Source organism: Onychomys torridus, chromosome 14 (assembly GCF_903995425.1).
Source record: "Onychomys torridus chromosome 14, mOncTor1.1, whole genome shotgun sequence".
Taxonomy (NCBI): Eukaryota; Metazoa; Chordata; class Mammalia; order Rodentia; family Cricetidae; genus Onychomys; species Onychomys torridus.
Genome location: NC_050456.1, coordinates 27,968,536 through 27,988,419, shown reverse-complemented (window position 1 = coordinate 27,988,419; position 19,884 = coordinate 27,968,536). Strand labels below are relative to the sequence as shown.

The window sequence follows — 19,884 nt, the reverse complement described above, 5'->3', positions numbered from 1 at the left end:
GTCTTAGAAGCCCAACTTTCACTCGGGATCAGATTGGTGCTGCCAGGAACAATCATGTTTCATGTCAACAGAATTCTAAGTTATCAAAACATTTAAATGCCACTTCAAAGATGTGTTGACCTCAGAATGGAAACCAGAATATGTCCTCCATTGAGGAAGGAGTTTTGCTTTTGTTTCTATAGGAGAAGAAAAGCTATGGATACTAACAAAATTAATAAAAAAAAAATCACTTTGAACAGGAGAAACCCCTTGATGAAGTGAAGTGATAGCTCATCCACCAATGTGACAGTTCTACAAGTTGTTAAGAAAAACTCAACAAACAAGGGCTAGGGCAGGTTCTGTTTTTTGTCTTTACAGGATAATAAAAATACCCATCTTCAAGAAATCATAAGGCCTTGAACACCTAGATGTCTACCACATAAAGGAAGGACCTATTGGTAATAATATACTCTACAGGGTAATATCTCACTGTCTAACATCTACATCTAGAATAGTTGTGGTCCCGATTCAATTATAAATCAAGCTGGTTTTGGAGTTGGAATGTGGCTCTCTCCTTCTTTAAACCCAAGCTTATTGCTAAAAGAAAAATTAGGAGATTTTGTCTCATATCAGAAGAGCCTACTGGTGTAAGACAGAAGAAAACAATCTAGTGACCATTATTGTCAAGATTCTGTTTCTTCCCATGATTATCCTTGATTTCTGGAAATCCTTCCTCAAATCCCTAAACCTGAACTTTCCATTTTGATATTAATAGTGTTCAAGTTTTCCACAGTGAAAAATAAGTCTTCCCAGTAACAACCTCTGAAGTCTCCAGAAGGAAGAGCCCAATGACTACAAGATTAAGAATCTCAGACAATCTTACCCATTACTCTGAGAATGGCTGCAGACTCTCAAGTCCTCCTCTGATCTACCTGGCAATTGGATCACACCAGGAAGCAGGCAGCAGGGAGAAAGGAGCTTGTGACCCTTCTCCCTTTCCTTTTAAGAGGTCATGTACATCAGCAAGAAGCACTGCCTCCTTCCGGCCCTATACCCTATAGTCATGGGCAGAGCAAATACCACTACACCTGGGAAATTATCTGCTTTTATCTACTTTCTAGCCCTCCAGCTAGCTTGGCTGCTAAGGCAGTAGTGGCAGGTACTAGACAGTGGCGACACACACCTTTAGTCCCAGCACTCTGTAGGCAGAGGTAGGTGAATCTCTGAGTTTGAACCAGATAAACTTCATTAAACATTTATCTGCTGATTAATGGATATGTGTACTTTGTGAATCATAATGAATACCCAGAATTGGAGATAAACTTATCTATGTGGCTTTCATAATTAAACAAACTCCTAAAAAGTCATTATTATACCAGGCATTTTAATTGCAATACTCAGGAATAAGAGTCAGGCAGATCTTTGTGAGTTCAATGCCAACCTGATTTACATAGTTAGTTCCAGGCTAGCCAAGGCTACATAGAAAGATCTTGTCTTAAAAATAGATAAATAAATAAATAAATGTCAGGTATATTACTTTGAACTAAATTCCAGTAAGATATTATACTAATAAATAATCCACAAAACCTCTGTAATTTAAGACAAAAAAAAAAAAAAAAGCTTATTTTTTATTCCCTAAGTCAATCTGGCCATTTTTCCTTAGTGACTTTCTTCTTGATGGTAACCCAGAGAGAATATTTCTGTAGATGCACGAATCTCTCCCATCTACCTGTTCCCAAACAACCAGTCAGAGGCTTAATATTAATTACAAACTGTTTGGTCTATGGCTCAGGCTTATTGCTAGGTAGCTCTTACATCTTAAATTAGTCCATCTCTATTAATCTATGTATTGTCACTTGTCTCGTGGCTTTACCTGTGTCTATTACATCTTGTTCTTTGGCAGCTTGCAGCATCTCCTCTGACTCTGCCCTTCTTCTCCCTGAATCTCTGCTTGGATTCCCCACCTGGCTCTAAGCTGCCTTGCCATAGGCCAAAGCAGCTTTATTCATCAACCAATGAGAGCAACACATATTCAAAGCATACAGAAAGACCATCCCACAGCATGTTTCCACTTTGCATTCTAGATGACATAGCCTCTGAAGTCATCACAGAAGTGAAAGAGAATATGCTGAGAAACACATGTGAACTTTCATGATCCAGTCTGAGAGTACATCCCCTTTACCCACAGACACTGCAGAACCCAATCCTGTGGCCACAGCCTGACTGCTGGAAAGTGCCCAGGGAGGTGATATACTCTACCTTAAGATAGCTTCTCTCATCAAACCTCTGCAGTATGGTTTCCTGCAGATATTCACTGGTAGTTCTAATCTAGCCCTTTACTATATATATATTGCTTGCCTCAGAATTTCATCAAGTCATAACTTGTTTAAATGAACATTACAATGGAATTTTGTTCAAATTGGTTACAACTCTTGAGTAAGAGGTCATAATCCCCAAGTAAAGAACACACTGTTCCACACTGAAGTGCTGACTCATATGCTTTCACTCTCAGCAGAGCTAAAGATGTTTAGTCTTAGGAAAGCTGAGGAGTTCAAAAGGCTAAGTGATTAAATAGGAAATTACCTTGCAGCCCCACCCTAAAAGTAAGTCAAAAGAGGACTAAGGACAACATGCGTGGCAACTAGGCAAAGTAATTTTGCATTTGCTCCAGGACTTAGAATGATAAAACTGTGAAGTTCTAAGTTAGCATCATCCAACATTAGCACACTAAGGGTGGGTGGCGAGATGGCTCTGTGGGTAAAGTGCTTGCTGCCAAGCCTAGTAACCTGAGTTCAATCGACAGGGCCAGATGGTAGAAGAGGACCCGTTCCCACAACCTGCCCTCAGACCTTCACACATGCTCCATAACACACACTCCTCCATACAAACTAAACCAACAAAGTGTTACAAATAGGTAGTGAATGATAGAGGAAGACACCTGAAGTAAACCTTTTGCCTTCAGACATGCACACCCACGTGCACACACACACACACACACACATGTTCAAAATTATCCTCAGCTACATAGTGAGTTGAGGTCAACCTGGGATTCTGAAAAAAAAAATTAATAAGGAAAGAAAAGCAGAAGTGGGGGCTGTGTCTGCACGTATTTGCACTATATGCATGAGCACTGCTCACAGAGGGCAGAAGGCATCGGATCCCCTAGAACTAGAGTTACGGGTGGTTGTGAGCCACTATGTAGGTACTGGGAACAGAACCCAAGGTCCTCTGCAAGAGCAACAGGCACCCCTAACCATTGAACTTTCTCTCCAGACCCAAAGATCGTTTCTTGTTCATACTAGAGTGATGGATATGAAGTGAACATAAAACAGCTAACCTCTGCCTAAGCCATCTAGAACATAAGGCATCCAAGTTTCTGTATCCATGGTAGAACAGAGCTGGGGAATGACGATTAAAGACCATGCATATGGATCTCTGTGAGTTTGAGGCCAGCCTAGTCTACACAGCAAGTTCCAGGATGGCTAGGTTACATAGAGACCCTGTCTCAAAACAAAACAAAGCAAAACAAAGGCCATGACTGAAAGTGGTTTGTTACTCCTGGAGTTGGAAGGCTGAGACCAGAGTAACAAATGGTGTAGTTCCAGCCAGAAAATTAGACACTAGTCAAATCAGTCAAACATGTCAACGGGTCCAACCACAAAATGCAATGTTGTTGTCTTCCTGGAGGATGTCCATATGGATTCTATGATTCAATAAAGTATAGCTAGAAAATGTCATAGGACTCTATTCTGGAGACAAGAGAAAAACAAGCTTCCTACATTCCAGAAAGACCTTTAAAGTTGTTTCGACCTGTAAGTAAATAAATTTGGCATGCAACGAAAGCATGAAACTCGAAAACTCTGAGGATAAGGTAAATGAGGAACTAAATTTCTGTTTCGATTAATCCAGCATTCTAAAGATGTTAATTGCTCCCAAATAAATGTAAAAGTTAATAGGACAACTAAAATTAACAGTGGGTACTGGTGACACACACCTTTAATTACAGAACTCAGGAGGAAGAAACAGGCAGATCTCTAAGTTAAAGGCCAGCCTTGTCTGAAGTCCTATCCAGAACAGAGAAACACTGTCTAGACTAAAATAAGACTAAAAAAGGTGCACGCCTTTTGATTCCAGCACTCAGGAAACACAGGTAGGCAGATCTGTGAGTTTAAGGCCAACCTAGTCTACAGAGTGAGTTCCAGGACAGCCAGAACTGCTCTACAGAGAAATCCTGTCTTGAAAAATCAATACTAAAAATAAATAGATAAAAATTATTTTTGGTTCTTGAGAAAATAAATTTGCATTACTAGATACAAAGACTGGAGAGATGACTTAGCAATTAAGAATGCATATTGTTACTGGGCAGTGGTGGTACACACCTTTAATCCCAGCACTCCATGGGCGCAGAGGCAGGCAGATCTCTGTGAGTTTGAGGCCAGCCTGGTCAACAGAGGAGTTCCACTGTAGCCAGAGCTGTAACATAGAAACCTTGCCTCAAAAAACTAAACCAAACCAAAAGAATGCACAGTGCTTTTGCAGAGGACCAGACAGAATTCAACACGTCTTAGCACTCCTGTCAGGTGATAGCCCCCCATCATCTCTAACCCTAGCTTCGTAAGGCTCTGACCGCTGGCCTCCTTGGGCACTTGTATTCCTGTGTACATAAACACATACGAGCAGAGGCAGGGATCTCTCTTTTGAGTTCTTGGCGAGATCCTGTCTAAAAAATATTTTAAACAGTGAACTAAAGGCTTGTTTCTAAGTCAGGCATAATGATTCAGGCCTATAGACCCAACACTTGGGTGATGGATGCAAAAGGGATCAGGACTTCAAGGTTTTCCTTGCCTCCACAGTTGAGTCCAATGCCAGCCTGGGCTGTATAAAACCATCTTGACATGGCACCCTCTCCCTAAAGTCTAGTATCAAAATTCATAATAATAAAAGATAATTGTGCAGAATATTTGGGTAAGCTCTAATTAATTTTGGTTGACAAAAATAGACAAGCTAAGAAAAGTAGCCTTATTAAAAGATGTTCTATAACAGATTTTTTTTGTTTTAGACTTCTAATCAATTTATGTTTGAAGCCTGGCAGTGGTGGTACACACCTTTGATCTCAGGAGGCAGAAGCAGGCAAATTTCTGAGTTCAAGCCCAGCCCATTCCACTCTGCAGATGGATTTCTAGGACAGACAGAACTATATAGAAATACTGTGTCATGAAAAACAAAACCAAATTTGTTTTAGTGTGTGTACACAGGTGTCTGAGACCAGGAGAGTATGTCAGATCCCTTGAAGTTAGGGTTACAGGAAGTTGGGAGCTGCCTGGCATGGGTGCTGGAAAATTAACTCAGGTTCTCTGGAATACAGATCAGGAAAATGCAGTGGATTCTGGGTTGGGTGGAAAGGAAATAAGGAATACATAAGAGACTTTAATTCTATTAGTTCACTTTCTAGGTCATTTCACCTACAAAGAATTCAGAGATGACCCAATTATCACATCATTTACATTCTGAAACACAAAGGTAGGCAGCCTTGAACATACTATGGCTATATTAGAAGCCTCTGAGAACACAGTGAAAGCAGGCAAACATCCATTTGAAGGGAACTTTAGTGTGTAGCTCATACTCTCTATTCTGAAGAGCTGTGAGATACTGTTAAGGTTGTGTAAGTGGCCTATTTTAAGATTTATTTGTGAGACTGACGCACTGCCTATTGCGCCGAGGTGCCTAAGATTTATTTATGTATATGAATGCTCTATCTACATGTATGACTTTATGTCAGAAGAAGGCATCAGATCCCACTCTAGATGGTTGAGTCACTATGTGGTTGTCAGGAACTGAACCCAGAACCTCTAGAAGAACAACCAGTGCTCTTTTCTGCTGAGCCATCTCCCTGTGGGGAAGCAGTTTATGATAGGTAGAGTGCCTGCCTAGCATGCATAAAGCCAAGTTCCATCCCCAATATTGCATAAACTGGGAGTCATGGTAAATATCTGGGTTACATGAGGCCTAAATGCAAACATTTTATTACCATTATTGTGTGTGTATATGTATGAGTAGAGACGTACATTTGCAAGACATTGGTCCCAGGGATCAAGCTCAGATTTGGCAAGCATTTTTAATTGCTGGGCCATCTCACTAGTCCTGAATTCACAATTATTTTCTACACAGGGTTTTTCTGTGTAGTCCTAGCTGGCTGTCCTGGAGAATTCACATTTAAAAAAAAACACACACACAAGTAAATAAATACAAAAGAAAAAAATTCTGAATTCTTAGTCAGGGGTCACAAACCCCTTCCCTCTAAGGATATACAGTTAATGACTACTGGGGAGAGACATTTCAATACCTGTGCTCTTAAAAGAAACCTTAATTAAATTTAGGAAGCTGTTAAAATAAGGACATGAAAGTAGGAGACTAGTGGGGAAGTAAAGGAAGAGTGGGACAAAGAGCAAATGTTATATCCTCATGTGAAGTATCACAATGAAACCCTTTATAACTAATAACATGCCAATAAGCTTTCCATGGGCTGGAAAGATGGCTTAGCAGTTGAGACATTTGCTGCTCTTCCAGACAACTCATCTCCTGGCACCCCAATAGGGCAACTAAAAAATGCCTATTACTGCAGCTCTAGAGATCTGACACCTTCCTCTGGTATACACACACACACACACACACACACAGTGAGTAAAATACTAACTTTAAAAAAATTACAAGCCTTCCAGTTGAAAATACATGTAACTTAAATACTAGTACTTAATACTTATTTATAAAGCTTAAGTGGAAATTGTGAATTACTCCTCTCCTTATAAATTATATTCCTTTGACCATTATCCACTAGTTGAACAGAAGGAAGTAAAATTTTTATCACAAAAATGGGCTGCATCCAGGGCCTAGCACTTTCTAGGCATTGGACTACACCACTATTCCGGTACGTAGGCTCTCAAAATATGTTAATTCATCAAAAAAGTTATGAGCTCATCTACCCACACAGACAAAAGATATTTAAGTAAAAAAATGTTATTAAGTACTTCTTCCTTGGAGGCTCTCCCCACCCTCAGTTCTCATCTTTCCTTAATAAATCTATGTGCTTCAAAAAAGAGAGGCCAAGGGCTGGAGAGATGGTTCAGAGGTTAAGAGCATTCTAGAGGTTCTGAGTTCAATTCCCAGCAACCACATGGTGGCTCACAACCATCTGTAATGAGATCTGATGCCGTCTTCTGGCCTGCAGGCACACATGCAGGCAGAAGACTATACATAATAAATACATGTTAAGAAAAAAGAGGCCAAGCTTTGTTTTTTCTCCTCAGCCATTTTAAATCTAGTCATTCCCTTACCACTTGTTCCACTGCACGGCACAAGGTCATCAAGAGCACAGAGTTGTTAAGCTGGTCCTGGTGTACTCAGGCTCACAAACGAATGTGGTTCTACAGTTTGACTTTTGTTCCTCTAACCCAAGAAAAGGATTTTTAAAAAGAATTCTTTTCACATTTAACACGTGGGTTGTGCAGACACGAAGACTAAACGAAGATGTTTGCTCATTTTTCATGCAAACTGTTTACTTGTTGACGGTATACTACTATTTAAAGTCAAGCTACAGCTATAATGTTAAAATATCAACTCAAAAATAGCCACTGCCATTGAAATGTTCTCATGTGCATCAGAACGTTAATACAAATACTAATCTTAAACAGTCACAAGTCTAAGCCACATTTATTTGCACATATATAGTAATGGGCAACAGATACTCCAAGTCCATACAAATTTATAAACAAAGTTAATAATCACTTGGTACACTTGTGTGTCATCTTGTTTACATAGTCAAGTCTAGATGAGCTTCCTTCATTGTGTAAACTTCCATACAACACTTCCTTAAACAAAAATTCTTGAAAACACATATTGGCATGTTTCCGTTATAGCCAACAGGAAAGACAAGACCACAAATTCAAAAACCAACTTTAGAAGATACTTTTACCCCACCACCACCCAGGAGGTGATAACTATAACAGATTTATACACTATGTTGTTATCACACAAGTAGCTATGAGGACAAGAGAATGATGTTCCCATAATCATGAAATGACAACCAAATTACACTGTTTAAGTTATCTACCAACTGAATGGTTTAAATGAAAAACAGGAAAATGCTTAGATTAAAATTATAAGAGAGGAAATAATTAAATGTTTTAAAAGAACTATTTCCCGTCAAAGCTGTAAAGACCTGGTAACTCAAAGTAACTGTTTTCAGGCAAATCCAAGTGATGAAACTTTCAAAAACATTCTAATCATGTTCAGTATCTTGTGACAAAAACTGAAAATGATATAAAGATATTTATTATACAAGTGTTAACAAGGACATCCCAAAAATAATGAAAGATGCACATTTATTTCTACAAAAGCAATGTATGGTACAGAACATAAAGGAACAATTTAAAGATTTACCTATTAAAATATACAGATTTTGACTGAAGAGTAATAGGGTATTTAAAAAAGATGACAAGGGATGTTAATCTTTTTTTATTATTATTATTTTTACATATTTTGGAACCTCACATAATTTTGATAAATAACTCTTACAAAATTATGCAAAAAGTACAAGAATGTCTGGTAAACAAACAGTCTGTATTTTCCAAAAAGAATTTTTACAACATGCAATTCTTAAGGCAGCATCCTCCTTACAAGGTAATCCTTTTACTCATCAAATCTTCTGCTGCAAATAGGCTAAGAAAGCCTGGCTTCTTCCATTAACGCCTTTTGTCTTTCCTGTCTGATTTTCGGTCTCTTTCACTTCTTGAAGATCTTTTGCCTGATCGACTACTCTCTGATATAGACCTTTTTCTGTCAGATCGGGAATTCTTATCCTTTGATCCTTTTGTATCTCTACTACTACCACCTTTGGAAGGTTTGTGACTTCTTTCTAGTCCTGCAGTGTCCCTTCGCTTCCGGTCCACGCTCCTCCTGTGCTTTCTATCTCGGTTATGTCCTCGGCCCCTGCTCCGACTCCTGCTCTCACTACTGCTCTCGCTAGTGCTGCTGCTGCTGTCTCTGCTGCTGCTCCCGCTGCTGCTCGAGCTGCTGCTGGAGCTGCTGCGACTACTACTGCTGCCACTGCTGGAGCTGCTCCCGCTGCTGCTGCTGCTGGAGCTGCTGCTCGAACTACTGCTGCTGCTGCTCCGGCTTCTACTCTTGCTCGCCTTATTTCTGGCCCGACCTCTGCTTCTGCTCCTAGTTTTGTTCTTACTTTTGTTCTCTGCGTGTACTGTCAACACTGGCTCTACAGGCACGTCAGGGAGTTTTATAGACTCTAGAGGAAACTCCTTCCGCTCAGGTAGTAGACTCCCTTGCTCCTGAACAACCTGAGGCGGAGGCTGCAAAACCGCTAATGGCAAAGTCTCAGGCTGAGAGAGAGGCTGGGGCTGGAGGACAGGCTGGGGCTGAGAGTGGGGCTGGCTCTGGGGCAGGGGCTGAGGCGGGGGCTGAGGCTGAGCCATAGGCTCAGGCTGGGGCTCAGGTTCTTTATCTTCTTTTTCCTCAGACTCCTTTTCCACTTCCAGAGAATTAATATTCTCTTTTCCAGGAGAAAGAGATTTACATTCTTTATCTGGCTCAACATCAAATTCCATCTCTGGCTCCAATTCTTTGCTAGTTTCATTTTCTGAAGGTTCTATACTTTCAACTTGATTAGTCTCCATTACTTCCTGCTCAGCAATTACATTTTTGACACTTTCAACCATCTCTAACACATCCATAACTTCTTCTGGCTGACTATCCTGCTGCTTCTCACCTTCTCTTACCTCAGTTTCCTCCTCCATCTTAGCCTCCATTTCCTGCTTGTGCTCCTCCTCCTCCTGTCCTTTCTCTGCATCACTATGAACTACACCTGCTTCCTTCTCCTCTTCCTCTCCTGCCTCCTCTATTTCTACATCATTGTGCTGATTACCTGTCTCCTCCAACTCTTCCTCTCGCTGAGCCACCTTACCCTCTTCTTGTTCCGCCTTCTGTTCTTCATTACGCACCACCTGATGCTCTTTTTCCTTCATTGATTGTCTTCTAGGCCTAGCCTCCATTTTATTTATTTGTTCTGCAAATTCGATGCGTCTACCTTCAAATAAAGCTAAACAATAAAAATTACATGTGTACAATTTATGGCAGTTAAGAAAATAAAATTTTTTTAAAAAAAGTAACAACTTTATACCAGGTCACAAATTGTCACTGTCATCTAATAGTCTTTTTATTATGTCTCTAGTTTTTTGGTTTTTTTTTTTTGGGGGGGGGGTGGAGAACAGTGTTGGAAAGTGAACTCAGGAATCTTATGCAAACTAGACAAGCACTCTATAGGTGAACTACCAGTTCCTGAATGTTTTCCTAGAGATGACAATACTGATTATGGTAAATGTATTACAAACTGAAAATCAACAAAACCTCTTTAAAGCAGAATCACCATTATAGTTAACTTTCCCGGGCTCAGGCACAACAAAATGCCCAATTACCAGCCTACCAATGTCTAGCCCGCCATGTGAATACCTAATATGAACTTTTATTTTGCCTAATTTCCTTAACATTCTTCTGTGTCTGCTAAGATTTTTAAGCACAAAGTAATCTTACACAAAGTCTTTATACATATAATCACCACCACAAAATGAGTTTGAGATTAAAGTCAACTATGCAGAAAATATTCCCAAACCCCAACCCCACTATCAATTTCAGAATATTATAAAACAGCAACAACCCAAAACTGAACTATTAAATCATTTCTAAGAAATAGGCATATGTGAATGTATGGTTTTACCACTGAGAAAGCTTCAATGGACTTCATGTACTTACCATTCATTTTTCTCTGTGACTCTTCTATTAGCTTTTGAGTAGCTGGACACATTCTTCCAGGAATATAGAACAAATGGGGCTTTGTCTTAGTTCTTATATACTTAATTATCTTGGCATTATGCTCATTCCATTCTTCTTGCTGAAGAAAAAGTAGAAAGGTCAGTGCTCTGTAAACACGGAGGACCACCTCACTTAGGACTTAGAAAGCACTGCTCACCAGCTGCGCAAGCTCAACCTTCTGCTCCAGAAGGCGCAGTTCTGTCTGTTTAGCACGTCTCTCCTCAAACAGTTCTCTCCTCTCATTTTCAACCTGCTTTCTCTCTTCTTCAGCCTGAACTTCAAGTTTTTGCTCAATTTCTTGGCGTCTCTTTTGCTAAAAATAAATAACCTGATTTAGTATACAAGATAATCAAGATTTCAGTTTTAGTTCAATAACAATAGAAACACCACACATCTTGATTACCTGAAATTTACTATTTTATCATAAAAATTTTCTCGCACACGTTTTTTCTAGATCACACTTTCAGGTATTAGAAATTTTAACTTAGTATTTGGTACTGACTGTAACTGACAATTTCAGGAGACAGTGACTAAGGCCCTTTCCTATAAATATCTAAATTTGAAAGTCACTAGTCACAGAACATTAACCGTTCTATTGCATCATAAAAGTTTCTTTAATATAACTTAACTCAGGTCTGCAAGATGGCTCACTGGATAAGGGCACTTGCAGCCAGACCTGAGCAACTGAGTTCCATTCTCAGAGCACAGGTTGAGGGTATGCATGATGACTTCCACAGGTGTGTGGTGGCATCTACAATGCCCCTTTCTCCCTATTAGTTTTCCTACAAAAGCATTAACATCAGTTCCAGAGACACAAATCTGTAGCTGTACCGAAATAAGAATTTATAGAAGCCAAAATAAAATAAACTGTAAAGGGCAAAATAAACTGTAGAGGGCAGCCTTTGGCTTCTGGAGTGTAAGGATTGCCTTTGAGTGTGTAGTAAGAGTCAACTACTACCCTTGAGCCGGTCCTGGTGACTTAATGACTGTAATTCCAACATGTGGGTGTGGGAGGCAGGAAGACCAACTGCTCAAGGTCATTCTCAGCTACACAGGTAGTTCAAAGCCAACCTGGATTACATGAGACCCTATTCCAAAAAGACAAAAACAGAACCAAATACTATAACCCAAACCCCTTTGCTTGAAGGAAAATCTGAGACCTAGAGCCAGTAAGATAGCTCAATAGGTAAAGGTGAATGCCATCAAAGCCCGATAACCTGAGCTTTAATCCCCCAAACCCACATCTTGGAGAGAGATAATCAACTCCTGAAGTTGTTATCTGACCTCACTCACTATACATGTGCCCACCACATAAATAAATGTAATTAAAACATACATTCCCCCAACCAAACTGGATACCAAATTAGGATTTGCCTAAGATCACACAATGAGACTGTTTTAGCTTAGGCCAGAACCCATGCTCTCAATAGTTACAAATTCAGGCTCTTTATAGATCTGTGTTTGATTCCAAGTACCCACAGGGCAGCTCACAGACCTGTGACGCCAGGCCCAGAGGACCCAACACCCTCTTTCTTGCCTCCACAGACACATGTAATGGCAACATCCATACACACAAAATAAAGGCAAAAACCTATTAAAAAGCCAGCAACGGGTTGGGGATTTAGCTCAGTGGTAGAGTGCTTGCTTAGCAAGTGCAAGGCCCTGGGTTCAATCCTCAGCTCAAAAAAAAAAAAAGCAAAAAGCCAGTGATGGTGGCTCACACCTTTAACCCGGCACTCAGAAGGCAGAGGCAGGTGGATCTTGTTGAGTCTGAGGCTAGCATAGTCTACATAGTGAGTTTCAACACAGTTATATAGTGAGACCACCATCTCAAAAACTCAAAGGTGGACAAGTAACCTATTCAATAAATAAATCCCAGTACTTCTAAGGTGGAAGCAGGAGCATTGAGAGTCCAAGGTCTTTTGTTGTTGTTGTTGTTGTTTTCCAGACAGGGTCTCTCTGTGTAGCTGTGAAGCCTGTCCTGGAATTCACTCTGTGGCCCAGGCTGGCCTTGAACTCACAGAGATCCGCCTGCCTCTGCCTCCCAAGTGCTAGGATTAAAGGCTCGTGCCATCACCGCCCGGCTCCAAAGTCATTCTTAGTTATAGGTGAATACCAGCTTAGCCAGAACTTCACAGCAAAAGCCCTTATCACCAAAGCAAAGAGAACTTTTCAAGCTCTTTTTAGGAACATTAGTCCCCTATTTGGTAATGAGAAAATGAGGCAAGACAAAAATTGCACCAATACCCTTTCAGTCGCAACAGTAGATTCTTGTTTAAATTTTTGAAGGGTGCCCATCAACAAGCCAAATATTCGCCGGTTCCTAAAAAGCAACAAAACAAAATCAATGCCTGCAGGATCTACCAAACCCAACATTTTCTAAGAGATCCTCTAGGCTTAAAACTGTTATCTGACGTGTCTGCAGATACCTTTGCTTTCCCTTTTCATCCATATTTTGATCCTGGATGAGGTCTCTACGAGTGCGCTCTTTGGAGGTAGCTACAACGGAAGACTGAAGTGCTGGCTACAAGAGAAAAGAAGGATTGCTGATTGCCTGCACACGGGAAACACCATTTTCCAAAATGCACTAAGAATGGTGTCCATCCTCTAATATTTAATTTCAATACCTTTTTAACATCATCATCTTCCGGGTCGCTTTCCTGGCGTGATTCTCTTCTTGTCCGCCGCTCCCCACCCAGCCTATCACAGGAGAAAATATAAATGACTGCTGCGGAATCAAGTGCCTAATGACCAAGGGCAAACCAGTTTATCTCCAGAAGCCACAGTCTATCAGTTTAGATCTCATTTACCTTTTTTTTTTTTTTTTTTTTTAAAGTGGAAAAAAAATAGGGGTTGGGGATTTAGCTCAGTGGTAGAGCGCTTGCCTAGCAAGTGCAAGGCCCTGGGTTTGATCCTCAGCTCTGAGAGAAAGAAAAAAATAGAAGCAAAATGCTCAAACCAAACTCCAACCACATTTCTCACAATGATTTTCAAATTATAAAACAAAGTGTTACTTCTTCCAATCTTATTGACTTTTCTAAGATGATGGCTAGCCCAGTTCATACACCAAGGGACTCTCCCTGGTGCAGAAGTATCTGTAGTGTCCCCAAAAAACAAGGCATGTACTACTACCAATGCTACAGAAATCTTCTGAAAACATACCTACTGACTGCCCCTTCCAGGTCTCTCTGTTTGGCTGGGGGTCCTCCTCCACTATCTGAGAATCCACGCCTGCAATTGAAAAAAAAAAAATCCAACAGAAAGCTTGAGATAAATTGATATTCTGTGTTGGTGACTTCATAAAAAGTAAAAACATTTCCAAACAAAGTGAACTTCCGTGAACATTTACAGGAAAAAGTTGCCTCCTTCTATTGTGGGATTGTGAAGCAACGCTCTACCACCAATTATAGTCTCAGATGTCAAAAAGCATTTACAGTACGTAAAAACACAATTAGGCTTATACAAAACTGTTCTAATTAATAGTCTTCAGCCTCTACTTTGCAGTACACTTACTAGAAACCTAACAAGTTCAATCTGATTCCCCAACCCCGCAAGACAAGGTTTCAAAGTGTAACAGTCCTGGCTGTCCTGGAACTCGATTTTTAGACCAGGTTGGCCTCAAACTCACACAGATCCACCTGCCTCTGCCTCCTGAGTACTGGGACGAAAGGTATGCGCCACCACCCTAGCTCCTGATAATTCTTTTTTGTTGTTGTTTTGGTTTGGTTTATTGAGACAGGGTTTCTCTGTGTAATTCTGGCTGTCCTGGACCTGGCTCTGTAGACCAGGCTGTTTGAAGTTTATAAATTTTAGCATTAGGTAACATATATCAAAGACCTTACCTTAGCAATAAACTACCACGTCCTCTACCTCCACCAGGACCAGAAAGGGCCAGCAATCTGGCTTGGATGGGCCTATAAAAAGATTTATAATCAGTGCCAAAGTCCTACGTAGACATATGCAAGGGCATCATATACTTCCACAGGTGTGGTACACCCTAAGGAAAACCGAACACAAATAATTCTAAAACGACGGTTTCAGACCCACGTCTCTGGAACGGGAAATTACATGCCTCTCCCTTGTCTCGCCTAGACCAGTATTTCGGAAAATACATTTCCTTCGAACCTCTACACCTTAACAAGCCTGGATCAGCTCCTATCCGCCAGCCCCAGGGGAGGGGGACACCTAGGCCAGCGCAGGGAGAGGGGCGGCCACCCGCGTCCCCGGAGGGCCTCGGGGTTTGGCCGGGGCTGGGGGGCCGCCGGGGTGGACACGGGCTTTGTACTGCAGTTCCGGGCCTGCAGCGCCAAGGGCGGGAAGCCGTGGTCTCGGCCTCCTTCCCACGGGTGCGGAAGCCATGCGGCGCAGCCAGGCTCGCTCTCCCTCCGCAAGCCCTTGCGAACAGCGCCCTAGGGCGCAGGGATGGCGTCTTCCCCGACCTAACCGCGAAGCGTGCTCGGCCGCTGCCCGGGGAAAGCGGCCTCTTGACCCGCCACCGGCCGGCTGCCCTCCCGCCCCGCTGGGCCCCGACCTGAGGCGTGCCTCGCCGACCTCGCAGGTCCCGTTCTCCCCCGCCACCCCCCGCGCCTCTTACCTCACATCATTTGGGTCCCGCCCGGTGAGCTTGCGGATGTTCTCGTCCACGTTCTTGAGGCTCTCTTTGGCCTTCTCCAGCTGCTCCTGCAAAGTTCTCACCGCGACCGCCATCTTCTCTCTGCAGCAGGCTTCGCGGCTGCTCTACAGGCCGCGCGCTGCCGCGCCGCGCCCGCCGCCGCCAGACGCGGAAGGAGTGACAGCCCGCGCCAGCCAATGACCGCGGGCTTTGGCCGTCGGCCGCAACCACCCAGGGACCGGAAGGGGAAGGAGCTGGCCGCTCCGTGACTCCGGACCAATGAGAAGCCGGCAGGGCGCCCGCGGGTGGTGGCGCTCCGCTTCTTGCGCAGAGCGGGGAGGGATTATGTCGGTGCGCTCGACCCCCCGCCCGGCTCGCGCGCTTCTGGGGAAGGCAGCCCCTTGAGTTTGCGATGCCGCCGACTTCGTAGTGATTTTTGGAACATCTACTAACGCCCAGGGGACGGCAGCGGCTCTACCTCCCCTCTTTCCCTCCACCAGAGATTCAATTGGGACAGGGCATGGCAGTGTATGGGTGTTGCGCATGCCCAGAATGCAGCGGGGGTGGGGTTGGGGGGGGGTGCTGCCTGCCTTCCCATTAAAGGGAACTTGAACGTAAAGCGAAGAACCGCCACCACGAGTCTTCACCCTAACAGCTAGTAATCGTCGTGGACACTGCGAATCGCTTTGCACGCCTTAGTCGTTAAGAACTAGAAACTTGGAAACATGGTTATTAATGATAAGGAAATTGAGGCTTCGGTTTCCCTAGGTCAAGCAGGTCAAGTCAGATCTATGTTGAGAGGTTGATGTGACCCCAAGAAAGGCTGACAGTCTTCACCAGACCTAGAGCCGGCTAATTTGACAGTGGTTCTGGGGAAGTGGTCTGGCCAGTATTTTGCTGTGTGTGTTTACCAGATTCCACTCTGACCTTCCTACACTTTCAACATTGGAACTGGTTCTGATCCAGAAGAGATGGACAAGTTGTAGTTCAGGAAATGCTACCCAGAGGTCAGATCCTCATCGGGTTGCTTCCTGAAAAAGAATGAGGTTTTGTTTTTAGTAACAGTAATTTGCTCTTACCCTGTATGCTATTTATGTGGAGGCCCATAACTGGATAAGTGAGGAAGAATTTCACTGTCTTTATTACATAAGTAAATGCTACAGTACCTGTGATCTACAAAACGGACAACTAGGGCTACACAGAGGAAACCCTGCCTCAAACAAAACAAAACAGCCAGGTGATGCAAGCCTTTAATCCCAGCACCCAGAAGGCAGAGTGTGTGTGTATATATGTATGTGTGTGTGTGTGTTATACTTGTGTGTGTGTGTTGTATAATATTTTGTGTTCTGACAAGAAAAACTTGCCTGGAGATCAGAGGGCAGATCTACTAACTAGCTACTAATTAACCATAAGGGCCAGGCATTGGTGGCACACACCTTCAATCCCAGCACTTGGGAGGAGGAAGCAAGAACCACCCTGGACTATACAAGATTGAACCAATCTGAAATAGAAACAGAGCCAGGAGGTGATGGCTCACACCTTTAATCCCAGCACTTGGGAGGATCATGCCTTTGATCCCAGCACTTGGGCGGCTCAAGCCTTTAATCTCAGCACTAGAGAGATAGAGACAGGAATATAAGGTGGGTGGAGACAGGATCTGGGGCTTCCGGTTCAGTCAGAGGATCCAGAGAGTAAGAAGTGACTGCGGCTGCTCTTTTGCTTCTCTGATCTTTCAGCTTTCACTCTAACTTCTGACTTCTGGGTTTTTATTTCTGTTTGTTTGGTTTGGTTTGGTTTTTGTTTTGTTTTGTTTTTCTTTTTCGAGACAGAGTTTCTTTGTAGCTTTAGAGCCTGTCCTGGACTAGCTCTGTAGACCAGGCTGGCCTGGAACTCATAGAGATTCGCCTGCCTCTGCCTCCCGAGTGCTGGGATTACAGGTGTGCACAACCACCGCCCAGCTTCTGACTCCTGGTTTTTATTGATTAGGACTAATTAGGATTGAACTTTATATATATATACTGTGTGTGATATGTGAGAGACCCTCCACCCCAGTTCCCCTAAGGCCCAGAGAGCTGAGGGAAGGGACATCTTAAAATAACCAGAACTGAGTCAGTTCCCCATTCCCATACAGGGTGAGGTCAGAAGTTTTTTTTTTTTTTTTTTTTAAGTACAAAGTCAGGATGTCTGGTGGTGACTAACCACCAGATGCCCCCTTCCCCTGGATAACATGACCAGACTTTGGAGATGGGCCGTAAAACTCCTGACATAGCAAACAGACAAACTAAAATAAGATAAAGTCCAGGCTCGGGAAAACTGAACCAACCAAGGATGGACCTGTACTAACCCCCTCCTCTCTGAAGAATTTTGTGGGTTTTGCCTTCAAAAGCTAACCTCCCCAAGAAAGAGGAACTCTCCCCCCTGCCTTGCTGCGCCGGGCACTGCGGACAGGGTTCTCTGCTAGCTTGTATTGCGCTAAGAAGTAAACCTTGCTGTTGCATTCTGGACATCCTCAGTCTCTGGTGGTCTCTTTGGGGGTCCTAATCTGGGCAGAACAATATGTAATATGCGATTTTAGAGGCAATCACACTGTCATTAAGAACCCATGTTTTCCAAAGGCCAGCTATCAAGCAAAATCATTTTGTTGGCACAATGCAGCTAATGAAATGATGTGACTAGTAAATTCATTATTCACTATCTTTAAATTTTTATTACATCTATTTTTAATTTATTTTCAATGTGTTGTTTATGTGTGCATACACACATTGTCAGAGGACAGACAACTCACTGGAGTCAGTTTTCTAAATTCATTATTCACTATCTTTAAATTTTTATTACATCTATTTTTAATTTATTTTCAATGTGTTGTTTATGTGTGCATACACACCTTGTCAGAGGACAGACAACTCACCGGAGTCAGTTTTCTTCTTCACCAGATAGGATTTGGGACTCAGCTTGTCAGGCTTGGTGGCAGGCGCCTGAGTCATCCCATCAGCCAAATCAACTCTAACACTATGGAAAGATACAACACATGTCCACGTTTCTAACATGGTGTGCTGGTTTAATTATCTTATCAGAACCCTACTTAGTATTGGGACTGGTGGATCGTGCCTGTAATCCTAGCACTGGAGGGTTGGAGAAACAGTTCATCATTTAAGACTGGTTGCAGATACCTGGCGGTGGTGTGCTGGGGATGTCTTTCTGTATGCTATGAATGTGTTGCTCTGATTGATTGATAATTAAAACGCTGATTGGCCAGTAGCAAGGCAGGAACTATAGTATAGGCTGGATAAGGAGAGAGGAGAATGCTGGGAAAAGGAAGGCTGAGTCAGGAGACGTGGCCACCTGCCACCTCCATGAGAAGCAAGATGTAAAGGCAGAACTGGGAAAAGGTACCAAGCCATGTGGCTAAACATAAATAAGAACTATGGGTTAATTTAAGTGTAATATCTTGCTAGAAAGAAGCCTGAACCATTAGGCCAAACAGTTTTAATTAATATAAGTGTCTGTGTGTTTATTTGGGTCTGAGCAGCTGCGAGCTGGGTGGGACCAGGAAAACTTCTGGCTACAGTGGGGGCACGCAACTTTGATCGTAGCACTGGGGAAGCAGAGGCAGGCGGATCTCTGTGAATTTGAAGCCAGCCTGGTCTACCAAGTGAGTTCTAGGACAGCCAGGGCTACACAGAGAAACACTGTCTCAAAAAACAAAACAAAAGAAGCAAACAAACAAAAGTTTGGTTGCTGTTCTTGCAAAGATGCAAGTCTGGTTCTCATTACCCATATCAGGCCGTAGCAGGCTTTTTTGAACCACCAGCCCTCAAATCATGACACAGACACTTATTATTAATTATGAAAGCTCAGCCTTAGCTTAGGCTTGTTTCTAAATAGCTCCTATAACCCATTTTTAAAAATTAATCTATATGCTGTTGCATGGCTTGTTTACTCCTGCATGTCCTGTTTCCTCTGTGTCCAGCTGGGGACTTTTTTTTTTTTTTTTTTTTTTTTTTTGGTTTTTTGAGACAGCGTTTGTCTGTAACTTTGGATCTTATTCTGGAACTCACTCTGTAGACCAGTCTGGCCTCGAACTCACAGAGATCTGCCTGCCTCCCCAATGCTGGGATTAAAGGTGTGTGCCACCACACCTGGCCTGGTGACTCCCCTTTTTTCTTCTGTCCCCAGAAGTCCCGCCTAGCCTCTTCCTGCCTAGCTATTGGCCATTCAGCACTTTATTAAACCAACCACAGTGACACATCTTCACACAGTGTAAAGGAATATTTCACAATACCAGGTGGTTCACAACTATTTGTAGCTCCAATTCTAGGGGGTCCTACAGCTGCTGGCCTCTGCTAGCATCCACACTCACTCTCGTGCCCATGTACAGACACATACACACACAATTAGGAATGCAATGAATTTAT

The 19,884-nt window shown here is 42.6% G+C and overlaps 1 protein-coding gene across 1 annotated transcript; it reads right to left on the bottom strand.

Moving 5' to 3' along the window:
- Window positions 1-7,659: 7,659 nt before the first annotated feature.
- On the bottom strand, window positions 7,660-15,646 carry Pnn (pinin, desmosome associated protein). The gene is made up of 9 exons (XM_036206479.1): window positions 15,452-15,646; window positions 14,700-14,771; window positions 14,020-14,088; window positions 13,485-13,557; window positions 13,287-13,381; window positions 13,105-13,180; window positions 11,015-11,170; window positions 10,798-10,936; window positions 7,660-10,087 (listed from the first exon to the last, which is right to left on the bottom strand). Exons 1-9 carry the CDS (start codon window positions 15,562-15,564, stop codon window positions 8,718-8,720), a joined length of 2,163 nt encoding a protein of 720 aa, XP_036062372.1. The 5' UTR covers window positions 15,565-15,646; the 3' UTR covers window positions 7,660-8,717.
- Window positions 15,647-19,884: the final 4,238 nt, after the last annotated feature.